The following is a 20,221-nucleotide window of genomic DNA, read 5'->3' as shown; positions in this document are numbered from 1 at the left end:
CCAGCAGGCTTCCCCCTCCCCAGATGAATGAGCAGAGGTGCTCATTTCGCTGCCCGTCAGAAGATGTAATCTGTTTTGTCCATACAATGTTGTAACAGGATGAAGCAGACCAGGCACATGTCTACATAATGTAGTCCCACTGGACTCCTGTGTGAGTCTTGACTTTAATTAAAAATTGTCAGAATGACAGTGTGACAGGAGTTTGATTCCCTGTGTCTGCTGCTGGTGAGCTGTCTATGTCAGGGTGTTTCCAACACGCATCAACAGCCAGTAAGTCTGTAAACAAGCTTAATTAAATGAACTCCTGTGATATAAAGGCTCTGATGACAATTCACCAGAACGTCAAGCACTGTGGACACCCACACACTGTGTTTAACGTGCCTTAATGTTTCCATATAGTGTGAATGTGTTGTTTAACCTAAAGCCCTGCACGTACATGTACTATGCTGAAAGAAATTTAATCTTCTCAGTCTCTTTTTTCAAAGTTCACCACAACCTCTCCTCTGTGTGGGATTTGGGTACATCACGTTCAAAGAAAAAATTATTTAACAGGAGTTTTTTTTCTGCAAAGTTATTATAACTTGCACAGAAAGATCACTGGAAATGGGACAATGGGGGGGCAATATCAGCATGCCTTACCGTCATCCATATCTTCCAAGATGTTGACTTTGGTGGTGGGGTAGTGGATTCCCAGACGCCCCCCGACAGGCAGTGAAAGAGTGACGTTGAAGCTCTCTTCTCCCTCGTACAGAGAGTCGTCAATGATCACCACGCGACACCGCTTCTCCCTCTCGCCCTTGTCAAAGCGAAGGGCGCTGCTGTGCTCCTCGGGACGGGAGATGTAGTCCGAGTAAGACAGGACGGTGGTGGGAATGGTCCCTGAGGCAGAACCTAGATAACAGGAGTTTAGGGAGAAATTGAAAGATACTCCACGTTTAAAAAGTACACAATTAAAACATAATATTTGTAAAAGGCACCAGAAAACACAAGCCCTTGGTACACACTGTATAGCAGTTTTTCAGACATCATCTCTTATCTTACAAATGCTTCTGTAAAGGATTCACTGCATTTGTAGTAGTAATAATCATTTACATATTCAGAATTCACTGAATATGATGTGAAAAGCAGTGATTTTCAGAGGGGGTTGAGCACTTCAGGTTAACAAACAAAAACACGTCATCAATAATTAGATACATTTTCCCTTTTGTTTATATAAAATCAGACGGAAGACATTACGGGTTGTAAGCAAGCACCAGAACACAATGGAACCAGACCAACTCAACGTGTTGTCTCAAAATCAAACCTGTGGTGTAGCCATTATAGCTGTTTGACATTTAACAAAAGTGCCTTCATTACTCTCCTTGGTGTATGCATGATCTCTTCATTTTTCTACATATATTTAATGGGACTTGACTGTATGAGGAGAACGTGCAGGCTACAAAAAGAGAGTGGAGCTGTTGTGGAGGTTGTATGGAAGCATGTTATTGATTTGAATAAACTCGGAAAAGGCACCGGCTAACAGCTAACGATGATACTACTGAGCTTATGCTGCTACTTTTTATTCGTTAAATGCAAATGTGGTGTGAACGGCATAATTCCAGTGCATTGGCTGTGTTTTAAACAGATTTCATTGGCACAGTGCAACAGGTGCATCTGACACTCCAACATAAATATGGGTACATTAACATCACATCCAAACAGTGTGGATACCAGATTTTAATGCACAATCTTTGATGTAAATGCAAACAAGGTTGAAACTATACTACTATTATTCTTCAATTGAATGAGACTGTTTTGTAATGTGTGCAGTATCCTTACACAACCATTAAATGTTAGTTATGAGTGTTGTCGGATGCTGTAATGATTCATTTCAAGTATTATCTATGTAAATACAGGTATAAATATTTATTGAGCCTTAAATAATAACATTCATCATATAATATGATTAGTCTGAGTAGCAAGCTGGCAGACAGGCAGGGTACCCTGAGGGAAAACAGGTGAGATGAGGTGAGAAAAAGCTAGTCTATACCCTGCTGTGTGTAGCAGACCACCATGAGCTCCTGGCTGATGTCTCCACTGCGGTGAACCGGGATGAAGAGCTCTCCAACATCTTCCTCCACTGAGTGGATCTGTTCAGGGAAGAACACAGTCGACTCTGTTTGGAGGAGAAAAGAGAATGAGTGAAGGGAGTCAGAGGAAAAAAGAAAAGGGTAATGATGTGTATAACAATCTATAAAAATCCACAGCACATTAGGCCATCAAGGGCTTTTGTTCTGGCTCTGCATTAGTGAGCTGCAGCTGAATTTCTTTATTTAAATCTATTGAAGTGGTGGTCCTGCGGTGTGCTTATTCATATTCAAAAATAACACTCCTTCACAGTTTTTCAGTCCAATGCAACCAGAGGTGCTCTTCAAAGAGACCCCTTTGTAAGTTTTTCCTACTGCCTGGTGTGTCGCAGACAATTCCACATGCAAGCCTCTCAGTTCCTCCCACAGAGTGGCATCAACTTGGAGTTTCACACATCGACTTCTCTATACACAAAGGGGTCAGCAGAACCAGCAAAACCATCACTTTGATTTTTTTTCTTTCTCTCATTCTCCACTCCTCTCTCCGTCTGTGAGACAACTTTGTGAGGGAGAGAGAGACTAAGAGCCAGTGAAAGCATCATCTATCAAAGCAAAGAACTTATACAAAAACAATAAATGTTGGAGCTATTTTCCACAGGCACAGAGGGACCAATAAAAATGCTAGCCGAGTGGCCTGAGCTTCAGCTCGTCCCAGATCTTCTTGTGACTTTGTTCTCCCTCTCTCTTTGAGCGAGTGAATGAATGAGTTAAGGAACGATGGGAGCTTCAAGACACTTGCTTGGGCGACAAAAAACTTGCATTAAAATGGCAAGTGCGGGAGTGTGAAAAATTAGTGAAAAAATAGATTTGGATGTTTATTTCAACACCCAGCATAAAAAGAGATCAACACCTGAGATGACTCTTTGGGATGAAGTCATCAACATAAGACAATCTTACGCACCGCAGGGGGTCAAACATTTCTCTTCTCCTACGGTAACTCTCCCTAAATCGTTCTCTCTCCTCTCAATCTTCTCCTCTTTCGTCCATTTCTCCTGTCTGTCGCTGTCCACAATCTGTCACTCCCCAGGGGGTTACAGGGACTCATAGCAGGGGATTAGGGTCTACTGCTTACCTTTCACACAAACACACAAACACAAACACACACACACCAACGCATAGATACACACACACACACGCATGCACGCACGTACACACGCACGCACACACACACACGCACATATACACACAAACCGTTATATATAATTTCTTCTCTCTCTCTCTCTCTCTCTCCACACATTTACTGCAAATCTCTTCTCCTCACAGTTCTTTCACATTTCATCTCACATTTCGCTCTTCTAATGCCTCTAAATCCACCCAAGAATTACAAAAAGCAAATTTTCAGCCAAGTGGGTCAAGTTCACCTTCTAGAGGAATACACAGAGTCATTTTAAAACATTCATAGGGAGAGAAAAAACAAACGTACGCTTTTACAGAGGGTGTTAGATAAATATAAAACACTTGCACCTGATCTTGCTATTGTCTTGCCAACATACAAAACAAAAACTGTTTGGTTTTTATTTTTTATGTCTAGAACTGCTCCATTATTGATAATTTCATGAATACTCTATGGATGTTGGATTGTCTTCTTTGCTTTTAGTGCCTGATTGTTGTTGCACATTTTGTTGCATACTTTAAAATGGTTCATGTCCACAAAATGTGATGTGTCTGATATTAGGCGAGATATTTGACATGAATCACAAGGATATGCTTGACTGCAGCAGGCCTTGCGATGTCAGACAGAACAACAAATTAAAAAGCAGATTACAGTTCATCATTTAGTGGAATAACCTTGGTGCAAAATGCAGTATAGTAACAGCTCTACTGATATTTAACATCCCTCCTATATATAGGAAACCAGAAAGATATCACTGACTGCAAGATGCTGGTACTGCTTGCAGCAAACAGCAGGCTGCTACCTTCATCTTCAGTCAGTACTGTGCATGGATTATATATGAAGAAAGTTACAAAGTTTTGAAGGGAGAGGCTATTACACCCTGTAATTAAACAGAATTTGTGTCTTCCGCAGCACTGAAAGTGGGTGTACCACAAGCAACCCACTCCTCATTACTAATAAAAGGCAACAGGCTTATACAAGAGCGGTGGAGGGTTTGCATTTTTACAACTAAACAACAATAATAGAGAATAAAGAAGAGCTCCAGGCATTAATGCAGACAAACAGATGCGGTCTGTGCTGTTAAAATAAATTTAGCTTGTTATGCTCGCCTTCATTTTGGAACACTTTGATTAAAGTTAGCAATCCTCTCTCCTCCTCTAAAGCTATTAGCCTAGCTGACATGTCCTCTGGGGAGGGAATCTTCGGCTAACCAGAATACCAGGCAAAGCCAGTTTTCATCTTTAGAGAAAGAAGCTGGAGTACAGCTAACGCCACAGGCATAGCTAAAGCTTCACTGGCCCATTAGAGTGGCACATCTCAGTCACATTAGACAATCCCTGGAGACGACAGAAAACAAATCAGCACCTGCCCTCCACACACACCCTAATTAATCCACGGGGGAGGCTGGATGGAGAAGGGACAATGTGGGGGGGAGAAAGAACGACAACAACATAGTGAAAGAGAGAGAACAAGAAGAAAAATGAGAGAGAGTGATGAGAGCAGCTGTTGTGCATTACCACATCACAATAGAAGATTTAGTGTTTCCATCTTTGTTGCACATCTATAATTACTTAAAAGTTGTAATGAGGAGGGGAGTAATGCATACAAAAAACTGAATGTAAATGCTGCCGAAGAGTAAATCTGGCCTTAATAGAGCAGAGCAGCCAGTGTGCCGCACTGTTCAATATTCCATTAACATTTCAATTTGCAGACAAAGACACAAGAGAGTAAAAATGGCAGATTACAAAAAAGCGAAAGACTTCCATTTGGGTTTGACCAATGTTAACTGCTAAACCGCAATATCAAATTTGGCTACTAACCTTTGATTTGGCCTTGGTGATGGACGAATAAATGAAGCAGTAGCTCTAAACATACCGCTTTTTTGTATCATTGGGTTTTAGAAATAAGCATTCTACTCGGTAATTCTGGTGAGTGTAAAAACACAACACCATTATCATCCCAAACAACAAATCCCCACTAGTTGTCCATATTCAACATAACTACTGTGTATCTACAGTGGGCAGTGTTTATATTGACAAGTCTTCTTTCTGTGTGTGCCAAGTTGACTGATGCTTCACAGAACAAATGTGATATACAGCAAAGGGTTGTGTATTTTTCATTACTTTGGATTTCTTGAGTGGCGGTTTTGGATTTTGTGTGGTGTGTATTATAAATGGCGGCTTTGGATTTTGTGTGGTGTGTATCATAAATGTCAGAAACTTCACCATGTCTGTTACATTTGTCTGTTTAAATGGGCAAAGCAAACACCTCTGCTTTGGAAATATATTAATTGACTTAAATTCTTATCATACAATCCTCCATAATGTCAGTCCATAGAGGCTGCATTCAATTTTAATTTTTGATTATATCACAAGAAATAAGGTAACTAAACTGAATAAAAACATTTGTATGAAGGGAAATAAAGAATGAATCAATAATTAACTCTTTGTACACTACAATTCTTTATAATCTTTGAGTTTCATATCTGAGCCACATACAGACACTGGGCACCCCTGTTATGGATGATTGCTACCAACACCTAAAATTCAGCATCTGTATTCTAAAAATGGTCCTACTGCCACGATAGAAAAACCTCTAAGAGTATTCAGACTAAATGGGCAGAAATGTATACATTCATTTCAGCTTTTATAGTATATTATGGAGGAAAAAGACCTCCATCATATTGCCATCACAAAAAATATCCAGTGGTCTATATAAAAATAAAGATATTGATGTGTGTGCTGAGTGAAGGACTGACCATCACTTGGATCCAGGATCTCAACTGTTGCTGTGGCAGGGAACTCCATCACCCCCATTACCGGCTCTGAGAGCAAAATCTGGAAGGTCTCCGCCTGCTCGTACTTCCCATCAGTCAGTATTCGAACCCGCCACGTGGCTCTGGTCTGTCCCGGGTTGAACTGGACCTGCCTCTGGGACTTGCCCTTGAAATCCTCGTCCTTCTTTGCACTACCATCCTGTGTGCCAATTCCTGAAAGATACAGATTGTGATAGACGTAAAATGGAAGAGGAACGACCAAATGAGTAAAAAATAAGACAGACAGGAAGAAGTGAAGACAGAACAAAGAAAGCGACCATGACAGTGTGAGAGACAGAAGAGAGAAACAGATGAAAACAAGATTAGATATTCACACCCTTTAATGTTGTTCAGAGAGTGGTGAGAAAAAGAGTGTTGCATCTATTTTTCTTCACTGATCACTTACATAGCCTCAGGAATGTGTGAAATGAATTTGTGACTTAAGCGTTTAAATAGGCATATTCAACTTTACTGAGATAGATTAGCAACCGTGATTGTTTCCCAAGGGTTAGGTATGCAAGCGAGAATGTGTCTGTGTCTCATTTTCTCTTCAAATGTGTCTTATTTCATTTATAACAGGGCTTTCATGTGAATCCACTTTACAACGATCCATCTAACATTGATGCTCATGGGTTTCACATCAAACACACATCAAAGAAGCCTAGGTGGCATAAGTCATACAATAATGTATTACATTCGGAAATATGCTGTTAACATTCCTTTGTCTGCATTCACAATGCCTCATGAGAACCAGGTGAGCAGAGCCATGCCAGGATGAGGCATGTGCCTGTACATAAAAAGGACTTGTTTTTCTGTTTTCAGACAAACAAAAAAAAAAGATTGTGACAAAAACATGCAGACGACACTGGATACATTAGATCATACACACAGTAGGATATGAGCTGTGAGGATTTTATACAAATTGTCATCTGAAAATAATCAAACACAAAATACACACTTTAATGCAGTCACACTCATTTGTGTTACTGTACCTGTGAGGACCTTCAGTTTATTTATTTATTCACAAGTATGGAAAAATGGGATTAAAAGCCTCAAGATTGTTTTGAATCATTTGCTGTGTTAAGCCTTGCATTTCATTGGTGCATTTTAGTTTTTGCCAAGGGTAACTGACCAAATGTACTGCAGAGTAAATTAAACATATGGGTGTGGGTTTACAGCAAAACAACAATAATCCAGCAATACTTCTCTCTGGACTCACTGTTTTGGACCAATTTCAAGTGTAAAGACAACATTTTTTTTCACTGATTGCCCCCACAGGCAACCATAATGAAATGCTGCACTCTCACCTTTGACATGATCTTTGACATGATCTTTAGCCAGCAGCACAATAAATATAACACCATCTTTCTCTTACTTTTTGGTCAAGGGCATTGTCATCTTTCAGCGTTCTTTGCTTCTCTGCTTTTACGCAACAGGAAAAGATGATGCTATTGCTTATCACAGCTGCACTAATGCGACACAAAAAATCCACTTCTCTGGGGGCTGTTGAAAGTCTTTCTGGTGACTAATGGATGATCAGTCAGGACAACTCATGGTTCACTTGCTAAGTAGTCCAATCAGTTTAACTTGGGTCAAGTTTTCTGAGGTAGGCCTACATCAAAATTCACCATTGAATACCTGCATTCGTAAACAAAAGTGATCATATTTTAGAGAGCACAGTGAAACTACCACCAGTACAGTGTAAAACTAAGCTTAAACCCAAGTCCTGCTTCTAACTTGACCTGCAACTGAAATAAAGTTAGAAGAAATTTTGCCACACATCCAAATTCTGCTTAAAACCAATCATCCTCTGGGAAACAAATGTGTTAGTAGATTCCATAGCAACCTGTCATTGGACTTTAGTATTTCTCTTGCAGAAATATAAATTTCCACTTGTTTGTGGTGCTCGAGAAAAGGTCACTGCAAAAAAGAAAACCTCATGGCAATTTGTGAAGAAATTGTTTAGATATCTGGCTGTGGACAAGAGTTTCGCTTGAATAGACATACTAACCAAGAAACACTACCATTTTTAGGCTGTACAAATAGCATCAGAAATGTTTTTTTTTTTTTTTAACTTTGAGGTGGCTCATTTTTTATAGTTTAATTATGTAAAAAACCTTATTTTTAACTTTCAACCTATAAACTCTCTCTCTCACACACACACACACGCACACACACACACAAACACACACACAGAAACCTACAAGAGAAAGGAGTGTTGATGTTAAAAGGGTGGAGCCTTATTGAGCCACCCTTGCTGGAGGGAGGGAAGAGACACGTCGCCTGAGGTTGCACTGAGGTTCCTTCTCAGCAGGTGGAAATATAACCACCTGAGGGCTTTTGATCTCTATAGTACTGTTCCTCATAGCTACAGTCCCTTGTGTTGTGTCTCCATAAAACACACATACACACACACATACACACAATTTCTGTTTAAAGCGGCAAACTCTCTTTTGTTCTGTATTGTTGTTTGTTTCACTATTGAAAGCAAACACTGCAACAACTTGAGTTTGACTGTATGTAAATTCTACAATTCAATGTTTCGAATATTAAATTTAGGGCGATAATGCGGAGATACTGCAGGAATTTTGACCTAAACTGCTGAAGTACAAACTGGATTACTTTACCTGATCAGGAGACATGGATTATGTTTGCTTTGCTTTACTGATAAGGAAATTGTATAAAGGCATGAGATAAGCTAACAACAATGTTAATATATGATGACTGATTGCAGGATTCAAGGGGGCTCATTTTGGGTTAGCCAGATGTGGTAAACATCATGTTAAGTTCGACCCCTCGGCTGATTGTGTGGACGGTTAGTGTTCCGTGCTGCTGTCATGTGGTCAACATGACTCTAGGGTTGATTTGCCTGGACTTCACTCTTTGTATAGTTTGTAACACAACTGGCTGGATTTATCTTGTGCTATTATAAAACAGGATTTAGGAGTTAAGACAAGCACTGCTCCTTGTTGACAATTTCTAAGTTTACACTTGATTGGCATGGAATCCGCTGCTAGGCGGACAAATGTTATCGTTAGGGTTATAATAACTTTGTTATAACGTTAACCAAACCTTTCCTTTGAGCTAAGTTAACATAGTATGCCAGTCATAAATTGTTTCTTTTTTTTAACTCAACTTTTTTTTTTTTAACTGTTGTTTTAGTTGACCTATATGTAAAAAATAAATGTCTCAGCTACTCTATAATGACATGTGGAAAGTGATGCCACTTCTGGTAAAGTGGGTTGCACAGCTGATAATGAAGTTTCTGCACATTGGTGGCAATTGTAAACAGTATACCAAGGTAAGATGGCGGACAGTTATCCCATTATTTATGACGTCATGTCACATTTACTGTTTAAAGTATGTCCTAGTACTACTCATTAGCAAAGAAGCGAGGAAGAAAAGAGGAAAAGACAGGTAAGGAAAGTAAAGTCTCATGTCACATGGGAAGGACTTTGAGGTTGGGTTTATTGAAGGGAACAAGAAGATATGACAAAAATGAAGTATGGAGAAGAACCAGCAGAGATGCACTGCAATGGGTAACATCAACAAACAGAATTTACACAAGGAAGTGGAAAAATAGAAGACAGAGCAAGAACAGACACTGAATGAGCGCTTCACTGGAGTGAGACAAAGAAAGGGGGGAAGAAGGTAGATATAGGATAAATGACAAAGGGCGAGTGGGTGGAAGAATAAGACAGCCTATGGCATAGACCCAGGGCTTTAAAGCACTTAAAGGAGGGGGGGGCATGGTGTCTTTGATGAGGAAAAGCAGGTCAGAAGCAAAAGGACCAAATACTCTCAATAGTGAGATGAGGTGAGGAGGGATTAGGGATTAAAACAAAAGAAAGTAAGACAGGTGAAGTGGGTGGACAAGTCTGTGGGACGGTGTCACAGGAGACAAAGTGAAAGAACAATAGTTACGTGTTGTAACTCCAGATTCTACATAGTAGAGTATAGGCATAGTCTTCTAAGAGCTGTTTCCCAGGGTTTGTCACAGGGGACAAAAGGACAGAACTCAATTAGAAGAAGGCATAGCAAGTAAGAAAGAGGGCAAACACTCATGAAAAATGAAGCTGAAGGTTCATATTTTAGTTGTTTTTTCTTTTAAAAATAAGTAGTAGAAAAATCCAATCTGATACCATGCTCTTGTCTAGCCCCGTTCTGCCTGAGCTCTGCTTTGCGGGGGCATCTTTAAACATTGATCTTATCTCAGCTTTCTTCCTTCACTGATCCCCTCCACCTGTACGTTCTGTTGTGATGGAGCATGTGCAACAGCTCTTCTTCAATGTTGCCCAGCACCACAGCAGCTTTCATCCACTAACCCTTGCAACAATTGCTGGGTGTTTTTCTCTATGCTTTCCCCTGCAATCCCTGACCCACTCCCTGTCTAATATAATGTAATCTGTCGATCTACTACACTGTATTGGCATATGCAGTGTCTACTGTTGCCCTTTCGTTTTCTTTTTATATTTACAGGCTGTGTTCTGTCATCAATTATCTTTTCATTTACAGCTCTGGTTTTGCAGTGATTTTTGATCTCCATTACTACCCTCCCATATCCTCGTTTAGCACACCTCTCACACACACAGTTGCACATATAGTGAGAAAGTATTAGTAGACTGATGTTTTTAATTGTTTTGGTTCAACTTCAGCACATTGGATTTGAAATGAAACAACGGCTCTAAGGTTAAAGTGTTGAACTGAGCTTTGAGGTTGCTGTATTAGTTGAACAGGCTCGTAGCCCTCTTTAGAGCTGAAACAATGGAGTAGATTAATCAATTAGTCAATCAACAGAAAATGAAGAACAAATGTGAAACAAACATTTGATGGTTCTGGGAAATGTAAGGATTTGCTGATTTTTCTCTGTTTTATATCATTTTTAATTAAATAGTTTTGGATTGGAAACTGCTGGAGGGACAAAACAAGCAACTGAAATATGTCATGTTGACCTCTGGGAAATTGTGATAGCCATTTTCCTCAAAATCAATTTTCTGTCACAATGTGACAGGATCATAAACATAGTAACAAGTCAACCAAGGAGGTTTTATGGTAAAACAGTGTTTTCTATTTGATCCCAATCCAACTGATGACGATGTGCTTCCCTGCTGAAGACCTGACTGAAGACAGAAACCCCCAACACAAGCAAGAAGTAAAAATGGCTGCAGTTTGGAGCCTGGCAGGGCATCACCAAGCAATATACCAAGTGCCTGCTGATATCTGTGTATTGTAGAATTCAACCAAATATTACGTGTGATTGTTCCACTATTTTTTGTCCTCCCGAATTGGATTTACACATGGTTGCAGTTCCATCAACAAGTGTGGGTGTATAAAACCCTTAAATAAAGCTGAGAGTTTAACCTTAATGTTTAGTTTCAAACCAAACGTGCTGGAAAATTTGTTTCTGTCATAATGTTATCTTACTGCACTGTATCGTCAACATAATCACTCTATTTTTAGCATTTTTCAGTGTTTACTTTAAGAATGCACGTGTTTGTCTCCTGACAATGACTTTCAAATCATGTAAAATAACCAAGAGTTATTCTATTTGTCATATGCTTTTTTAATTTTCCTTTGTAGTTCAAATTCTGCTTTTTAAAGTAAACATTCTGTCTCAAAATGTGTTTCTGTTGTTTTTTCCATTCCCTGTAACATATGTGAGTTATATTACTGTACAATTTAAGTACCATCAGCAGTATTTGTCAGCTTTAATAGCTAACTGACAATCAGTGATATAAAGGCAGAATGAGGCAACTTTTAAAGAGGCCAATCCTTCACACACACTGCAAAATGAAGCATTGTGGCAAAGAGAAAACTCAAAAATCATTATAAGACTTGAGCGAAATACATGAAAGCTAATTTAGCAAAGAGGACTACAAGCAGAGCCTGAATAACACTGACACTCAATGAGATATATGCAGCGACACCAACTACAGCCTTATAATGAGTTTCATTGACACCAAATATCAATCAAAGGTACCATTACTGTGGCAGTATTGGATTGCATTGCAGTATAGTGTTCCTGCTATTTTGTCCACCTTGAGTACGTCACCACTCTGTTATTGGTTCTTTCGCTTCATTCTTCTGTTCACCAGCCCAGCAAATTGAAATCTATGAAAGTTATTAGACTTCGATCACCTTCTCTTCCATTCTGTGTTGCTCTCCCCTAGATTTCATTATCAGTGCCTGAACCGATCCATAAAGGGAATATACACAAACATACATAGAGATACAGACATGCAAGCATACATACATATTTAGAATGCTACTGTCAGCGTGCGTCTGGTTTGGTGCTGTGGGTTAAGAAACACTCTTTTCTTAAGGTTTAGAGTAAACATACCCACTATATAATCTCCCTTCAAGCCACAGACTTATTCATAAAAATGCCTCAGCTCAAAACGTAGGTATACGTCAGCCTAGAAGGAAAGAATTATAGCACTATATCCCATGTTAGTCGTTCTAAGGAGGTCTTGAAAGTAAATGTGTGTGCATGTGTTGTGTGCAGTTAAAGATAACCAGGTGCTCACACACCAACTGTGCAGAGAGATGAGAGTCAGAACGCAAGCTTTCATGTGAGCCAAAGACATACGCTCAACACCTTCCTGAGAGGAATGATATATACTACACACTTGTAAACACACACACACACACACACACACACACACACAACCACACACACACACAAACATACACACACACACACACTCACGCACAGACTTAAATCTTACATAAACTGCTACACTGTGATGCTAACACCTGACCCAACGATTAAAAGGGATCAGAATGATGATGAGAGTTTAAGAGAAGATAAAGAGAGTAAAAGGTACTTTTCAGAGCATACGAGCTGCCGCATGACAAAGTCAGGTCTAAGACTAGCGTTCTGTGACAACATCCTCAGCAGCCTTTCAACCTTCAAATCACACAAACACTCAGACATAAGCATGTAAACATGCTTGACTCTTGTTCCCAATATAAAATCACCTCCATCTGCTGGTCAAAAAGCTTATGAAAAATATGGCATTGATGTTTTTGTAGCTGGCTGGATTAGAGATTTGAGCAGTACAGAGCCAGCAGTGCGTTCTATGTCCACTCTGTGTTTTGTACAGTGATGAGTGCTGCAGTCGGAATGATGCTCACTTTGTTTTTAAGTTTGCTAATGATTCACTAATATTCAGTTTTCTGGCAATTCTGTAAAATGTTGACATTTAACAGCCTGATGTGGCTATAAGGCTAAGCCATATATACTTCAAAGATAAACCTTAGACTGAATTTTAAGAAAAAAACTGGTTTAATTTGTAATTTGTTTTTTTCTACAAGTCTACAAGACTCACATTTTTTCACAAAGTCACCAGTACACTTTTCTAAGAGTAACTTTGTATTTGGTCTCATCTAAATGTCATCTCAATCTCTTCTTCAATCTGTCTTTTACACTGCAGTTTAAGGCCCTGCTGATCAAACCCACTTGTCAGAGACAATCAGATCAACATTCATTCCTATCTACAACTTTGCTTTACATAGATTTTGTTAACTGATGCTAGTGATGTTTGATTGTATCAAATACTAGCTAGTAACCTTATTAATCTCACCACTATTTCTGCTCTCAGAGTTTTCTTTGTGGATTTAGTTGTATCCACCTGCTCATTGCAATGCATTATTATTGCTTTTTGCCATGGACTCCTTTTAATACCTATTTCATGTCCTCTGTGCGACAAACCACTTGCCCATCTGGGACAAATCATGCTAAACTGAGAGATCAATGGAAAATGGAATGTTGCTTCAGAAGCAGTTATGTATAGGCTGGTAAAAAAAAACAATTTACATCTCTGCACAGTGCTCCACATTGATCTTACAGCAATCTCATGTAGCCTCCTCAAGCAAATAACAAAGTAGTATTATTGCAAACCTCTAAAATGTCTCAAGGCCAAACAAAATAACTTTGGCTTAGACAATAAATCTGGTTAAAGTGTGTGTTGAAAGGAACCGTTGCTATTGCTTTTGGCTTCAACTGTCAAATAATATGTTTAGTCTGTATGTGTGTATTGGAGAGCACCACTCCAAGTGAATGACAGGTGCATAAAGCTCTGCAGTGAAGTGAATGACAAATGACAATATGCTTGTTTGGAAGAGGAACATGGGGCCACAAACCTGATATTAACAGCAATATAAAGTAATGGAAGTTGAAATGAATGCTACAGAAAAGGAAACTGTATGAGCACAGAAACAATACTAAGAGGCTAGAGCCACATTAACAGCTCTGTGAGGCTGTATTCAGACACAGTAGTGCTTTAAGCTAAAAGCTATCACCAGCATGCTAACATACTCACAATGAAAATGCTAATAAGCTATGCTAATATATTTAAAAGGTAAAATGTTTACCATGTTTACCAATTTTGTTTATCGTGTTACCATGCTACCATTCTAAATTGCTGATGCTGATGAGAATGTAATTACTATAGTAATTAGCATCTGGTCCACAAACATAATATTGGACAATTTAAAAATCTAAGGTGATGATGGCGCTAGATGAAAAATACTCATAATTCATCTTGTGGGGGACATAAATGCGTTAACCAAATGGCATGGCAATCAATCTAAGAGTTGTTGAAACATCTCACTCAAAACCATAAAATGTCAACCCCGTGTTTGCACTAAAGGTCAGGGTATCGCCAAAGTATTTAGGATTTATCGTCTATCATCAACCACATGTTTTGGCAATCCATCTAGCAGTTGTTGATATTTGTGATATTTCAATCTGAACTGAAGTGGTAAACTCATTAACCGACTGGCAGACCAACATTGTCATCCCTAGGGCCAAACTGCTACCTGGCTAAAAACACAAAGTGTGCTCTTTTGTAACAGAGAGGAAGAGAGACAGAAAGATAAACCGACGAACCAATGAAAGATGTCTCTCCCAGGTATCCTCTCCGCCTGAGCACCACCTCCAGGAATTTTTCCTCTTCGTCCACCACGTAGTACTCTTTCTCCAGAGAGATCCAGGCCCAATCCAGACGGAACTGCTGTCCCTTGAGCTTGTTCCCACCTAGACAAAATACATATGAACATAGTAAATACATTTTGTTATTCCTCATTGTAAACATACCAACCTGAATTGACAATGTGGTGCTTCTTAAATCTTCTTACTGTAAAGGTGTGCACGCACTATCTCTGTGGTACTGCTGTGTGCTGGGGTGGGTCTGTGCCTATTTGTAAATGCCAAATGCTGAGTTCAATATTCAGTAAAAGCTGGAAAGAAAACTCTGGGAAAATCTGTGACCCAAGGGGGCAATTGCTGTAAAACTGTAATGAAGACAAAGTGTTTTAATTATTTCCATCCAAATGTTCCCAGCACATCTACTGCAGAATATTTACAGATTCATAAAAAAAGAAACCAAACAATATTTAACCTTTCTATGTCTTAACAGTCGATATTTGCATGTGATCCATAATAAAATTTGAATGTCCCTTAATTGAACCGTATTTACTTCTCACTTGTGCACATCTTCCTGAGGATGTGATTAATGCTAGCTAATCAGGGTTTGCAGAGTAAATGGTAATGTTATTGCTAATAGAACTACTCAATAGCTGCCACTTCAACAGGCAGACAGGTAGCCGCTGCTTTGTGTTGCTAATTCCCCCACCTGCAGGGAAAAAAGATTGAGTTCTGTGATCATTAAAGGAAATAATGAGATAGTGTTGTAAAACTTGAATAAAAGAAGTTGAGGGGGGATCTTTGTATTTTTTTCTGTGTTTGTGTAGTGATGAACAATGGCTAAGTATGCATGACATTCCTGTGAGTGCTAAACTAAATGTCTGAGTGTGTTTAACTGGCAGAGGGAAATACAGAGGTGGAGGACTGTTTGCGCAAACGTAACGTGTAGGCTGTCAGAAAAGAAATCTCAATTAGCTCTATTGATGGCAGTTTTTAGAGCTGCTTGTTCTTCTCAAGTTACTGTATGCCTTTTAAAATGCTGGAGCAATAAGGCTTTCAAAAGCACAAACAACAGCGCAATTCACCTCCATCATTGTGGAGGTCATAAACCATAACATAATAAAACATCCTTGTGCAAAAAAGGTAGTGCTACTGTGTTACTTATACTGTGCTCTGACACTCTGATGACAGAAAACATAGGAGCAATCCCTATCCTGATCTATAAAACAGCATAAATGGCATCACAAGGAGTGGAGATGATACTCTCCATCTCCACAAATAAGTACATATACAGGTTCAGCTATTCTCTATTAGAATAAAACTTCAACATGGCATGTTGACATGGTGCTAAAACGCAGCAGAGGTGAAAAGTTCAACACTTAATGGCTTGGCAGATATAATGTAGCAACAACATGCTGAGGTGAGGAGACAGCTAATATAAACAGAGCAGAGCTCCTCCAAAAAGCCTGTAGGCCAAGTTCAGGCTTCACTTAGCGGGTGCAAATAAGAAATCGCATACATACACCACCGCAACACAAACAATTTTTCAATCTCTACTTTACTGAAACCTTTACTTTAATCCCAGCTCCCTGATAGTAAATGCAGCATAAACTGCCTGAGCTCTCAGTGTCTGTATTTGTATGTGTGTGTGTCTACCAGTCCTTCTGTGTGACCTCCCGCTGAATGTGAGGAGCTGTGCACAGACAATAAGGATCCGTGTCCCAGAGCTTCAGACTGGCCCATTCCTCAAGCCTTTTGGATTAATAAAAGCCCTCTCACATGTGCTGACCATACAAAAAGAAGCTTTGAAATCATCCTCAATAGAACTAAATTCACTTAATATCCTTTTTCAAAGACTTTCCTAACAAAAACTCACCACAAGGATTTTTTGAACCAATTAGGGATCATATCTTCTGCTCAAAACATTTCAAGGATCAGGACACTGAGAAATCTGCAGGTAAAAATTGATGTTACGGTTTTGATGCTGGCTTGTGATATAGGATCTACTTTACACCGTAATCACTGCCAGCTATTTTATAATCATAAAGGGTTCAAATCAAAAGGCATGTAGCCTTATATGGTCAGTACGGTAAGTGAACAAGTGTGCTGCATGTCGTTATGTAAACCATCTTGTTGGGGTCTAAGACAATACAGACTCAGCTCTTGACTTGGATAACGCAGTTTAGTCTATAGAGTCTCAACTATATGGTCAAACAAGCTTAATCATTTAGCCTCTTTTAGCTCATTGTTTTGGTTTTATTATTATTTACTGCATTGTTTAATCTCAAGTAGGTAAAATCATTCATCAAAACAAGTGCTACTGACCTTCACATACTGCAGTATAGGCCTGAGTATCTGCTCATCATGACATAAAACTTGAATTACAAAGTCACTAAGTAATTCTTTTGTTTCTTTTCATATATACTGTATATATAGATACATACTGTTGTCAGCCTAGCGAGCACTATTTTGGACTTTTCTAAATTACACCAACAAACAAAATCCCCATTAACTTCATATTTTACAGAATATGTTGTAACATGCTGAATACTGTATGTTACATGTCACACAGCTACACAAATAATTTGCTTCTTGAGATGATAAAGAAATCAGACTCAAATCGTAAGGAAATGGAAAAAAATAAAAAACACTGTACAGTCTGTCTATGGCCACCACTAGGCACAGCAAATATGGATGGAGCACTCATTCTGCAAACTGACAGCCACCACAATTTCAAAATTTCCACATTAAATCTTCACCTCAGATTCCATGGAAATGCTTTTTCAAACTCTTTTCCAACACAGACTCACTATTGTTCAATAGACATAACTCACATTTATTTGTAGCACACACACATACTATCAGTCACAGGTTTTGGAGATGTGTGAAGGTAGTGGTAAAGTGTCTGCGAGTGTTAGTGAAATGTGGGACAGAGGATAGGATAGAGGAGGCCTATCCTGTATGAGGCCACTTCTTTTTGAGCTGGACTGTTTTGCTTTTGATAACAGAGGCTGCTGGAGCGTGTTCTGTAACTGCCAAAACCGCTAAAATTACATTTAGATTTGAAAACTCACCACCGGATAAATAAATGTTTTTTATCTGATGTTATTGAGACCTGTGTGTTTATATGTGTGTGTGTGTGTGTGTGTGTGTGTGTGTGTGTGTGTGTGTGTGTGTGTGTGTGTGTGTGTGTGTGTGTGTGTGTGTGTTGTGTTGTCTGAGACTTCACACCCAAAATCAAAGGAAATTTATGCCGGCTGCTGCTGAGTACATTTATTCTGCTGCTGGCGTTGATGCCCTTCCCTCACTGTTACGTCTCCATCTGTCTACTGTACTCCTTTGTATACGCGTCCCCAAGTCCCATTGCAACTGGCCACCAACAAACCCGATGATCTCTGTCACCACGGAAAACTTTTGAGAAACACTGGACTAAGACGTAACCGTTAAATCTGCTATTTATTCAGTTGGAAACTGACATTACAAAGCACGTAGCTAAGTAAACTACCAGTAATATTTGTGTAGTAATGGGAGCCCACACACCATCCATCTGACCAGAGTACCTCTCTACATATATTGTGATGGTTGTCAAAATACTTATATTTTACTACCCATCCGGATGTTTCACCACCTTTTAGTTTTTCCTGACAGATGTGAAGGAGGCTGTAGGCAACTAATGACAAAGACAATTACAAAGATTGTGATGAGTTCTGCACCTACCTGTGTTCCTTTTACTGTGTGTGTGTGTGTGTGTGTGTGTGTGTGTGTGTGTGTGTGTGTGTGTGGTTTATGCCAACAAGAAAAGCCATTTGGATGCACAAGTAAATATAATTGTAAAAGGCATAACGGCATTATTAAAACACAAAATTTGCTCCACATCTCTCACATTCTCAATTGATGCACTGGTTGTTAGTGGATACCTGATTCAGCATGTGCATCAAGAGATCTGATGACCTATGCATAGTGACAATGATAACACCTATGCGACATAAATGTGTAAAGAAAATTCTGTTGTTACAGTATTCGCGACCATTCAGTTAATCATTCAGTGTGTGTATGTGTGTGTGTGTGTGGGGGTGTGTATTTGTGTGTGTGTGTGTGTGTGTGTGTGTGTGTTTGTGTATTCCACCAATATAGGTGTTGCACAAGGCAATCAGCATGATAGTGGAAATCTCCTGAGGTGTGGTGAGATATCAGTAGGCTGACCAGGAATTCATGGCCCTGTGCAAAGACAAGTATTTAAAATTCTGCTCAACTCGAGTGCAAGATGAAGCCAATGCATGTGAGCTTTCTTTGTTGTCAATTTGGGATCAAGTACATTTTGTTGTCTGTCTGACTGTCTGGTCTGCCACCTTGCATGTGTGTAGATAATTATTTCCACTAGTCATAGCATTTGATCAGCTACCTCACAGGATGTCAAACCGAATAGAAGGACAAATCTGGTGTAGGAGTATTACACACTGTATATGTGGTTGTGTGTCTGTGTGGGCCTCTGGGCACGCAGGAAGTGAAGGGGACAAACCCCCCACCCCACACAAACCTTAAAGAGATAAAAGTTGAATAATGTTTCCTCCTTACATTAAATAGCCATCAGGCATGACTTTGGTGCAGAAACACCTTAAGCGACCTTACACACATGAAACCATAAGAAACTGACATCTGGGGCAGAGAATCCACACTCCTTTGAAGTTCTTGTGAAACACTTAATAACCGGTTTTTCACTGATGTCTACAAAGACAGTCGTATTCGACCCTGGGCATAGCTTAAAGGGAGAAGGCTCTAGGGCCAAAGAAATGGTAGATCCTTGAGGTGTATGTGTGCGTCAGCAGTTGTGCATGTGTGTGTACACATAAGCCTGTATCAGCGTGTAAACGCCTATATGTCTGTGTGTGTGTTGAGTGTTTGGTGACTGATTACACCTAAACGCAATAGTTCTCCTGCAGCATTTCTTTGTGCTCATCACAGAGACAGAACTCCAGCAGGCCTTTCCCTCCGGCTTCAGCAAGACTCCCCATGCCACCACCAATAGCAGCATGGGGGCCAGGTCGTTCCAGACCTTTCTGTGTGGAGTTTGTATGATGTCTCCATGTTTGCGTGGGTTTCCACAAGGAGCTCCGGTTTCCCTCACCATCAAAAACATGTAATAGGTTCCCCAGTCAGTGCTCTTTATCAAGGCACTGGCTCAGATCTGAAGTTGGTCCCCAAGCGCTGTAAATGGCCGCCCACTGCTCCCTTGAGGG

General features: G+C 39.7%; 1 protein-coding gene across 1 annotated transcript in view; it reads right to left on the bottom strand.

The window, feature by feature from the left end:
- The window catches only part of frem2a (FRAS1 related extracellular matrix 2a), a 54,400-nt gene that overhangs the window by 20,681 nt on the left and 13,498 nt on the right, over positions 1 to 20,221 (bottom strand). The window contains exons 3-6 of the mRNA XM_032533457.1: positions 14,949 to 15,095; positions 5,999 to 6,229; positions 2,030 to 2,155; positions 640 to 891 (exon numbers count right to left, since the gene is read on the bottom strand). Of these exons, the coding sequence (XP_032389348.1) occupies positions 640 to 891; positions 2,030 to 2,155; positions 5,999 to 6,229; positions 14,949 to 15,095 (756 nt within the window). The remainder of the gene's footprint in view (positions 1 to 639; positions 892 to 2,029; positions 2,156 to 5,998; positions 6,230 to 14,948; positions 15,096 to 20,221) is intronic.

This window comes from Etheostoma spectabile, chromosome 13 (assembly GCF_008692095.1).
Source record: "Etheostoma spectabile isolate EspeVRDwgs_2016 chromosome 13, UIUC_Espe_1.0, whole genome shotgun sequence".
Lineage (NCBI taxonomy): Eukaryota > Metazoa > Chordata > Actinopteri > Perciformes > Percidae > Etheostoma > Etheostoma spectabile.
Note: the sequence above shows the minus strand (reverse complement) of the source record. Positions and strands in the feature narration are given on the sequence as shown.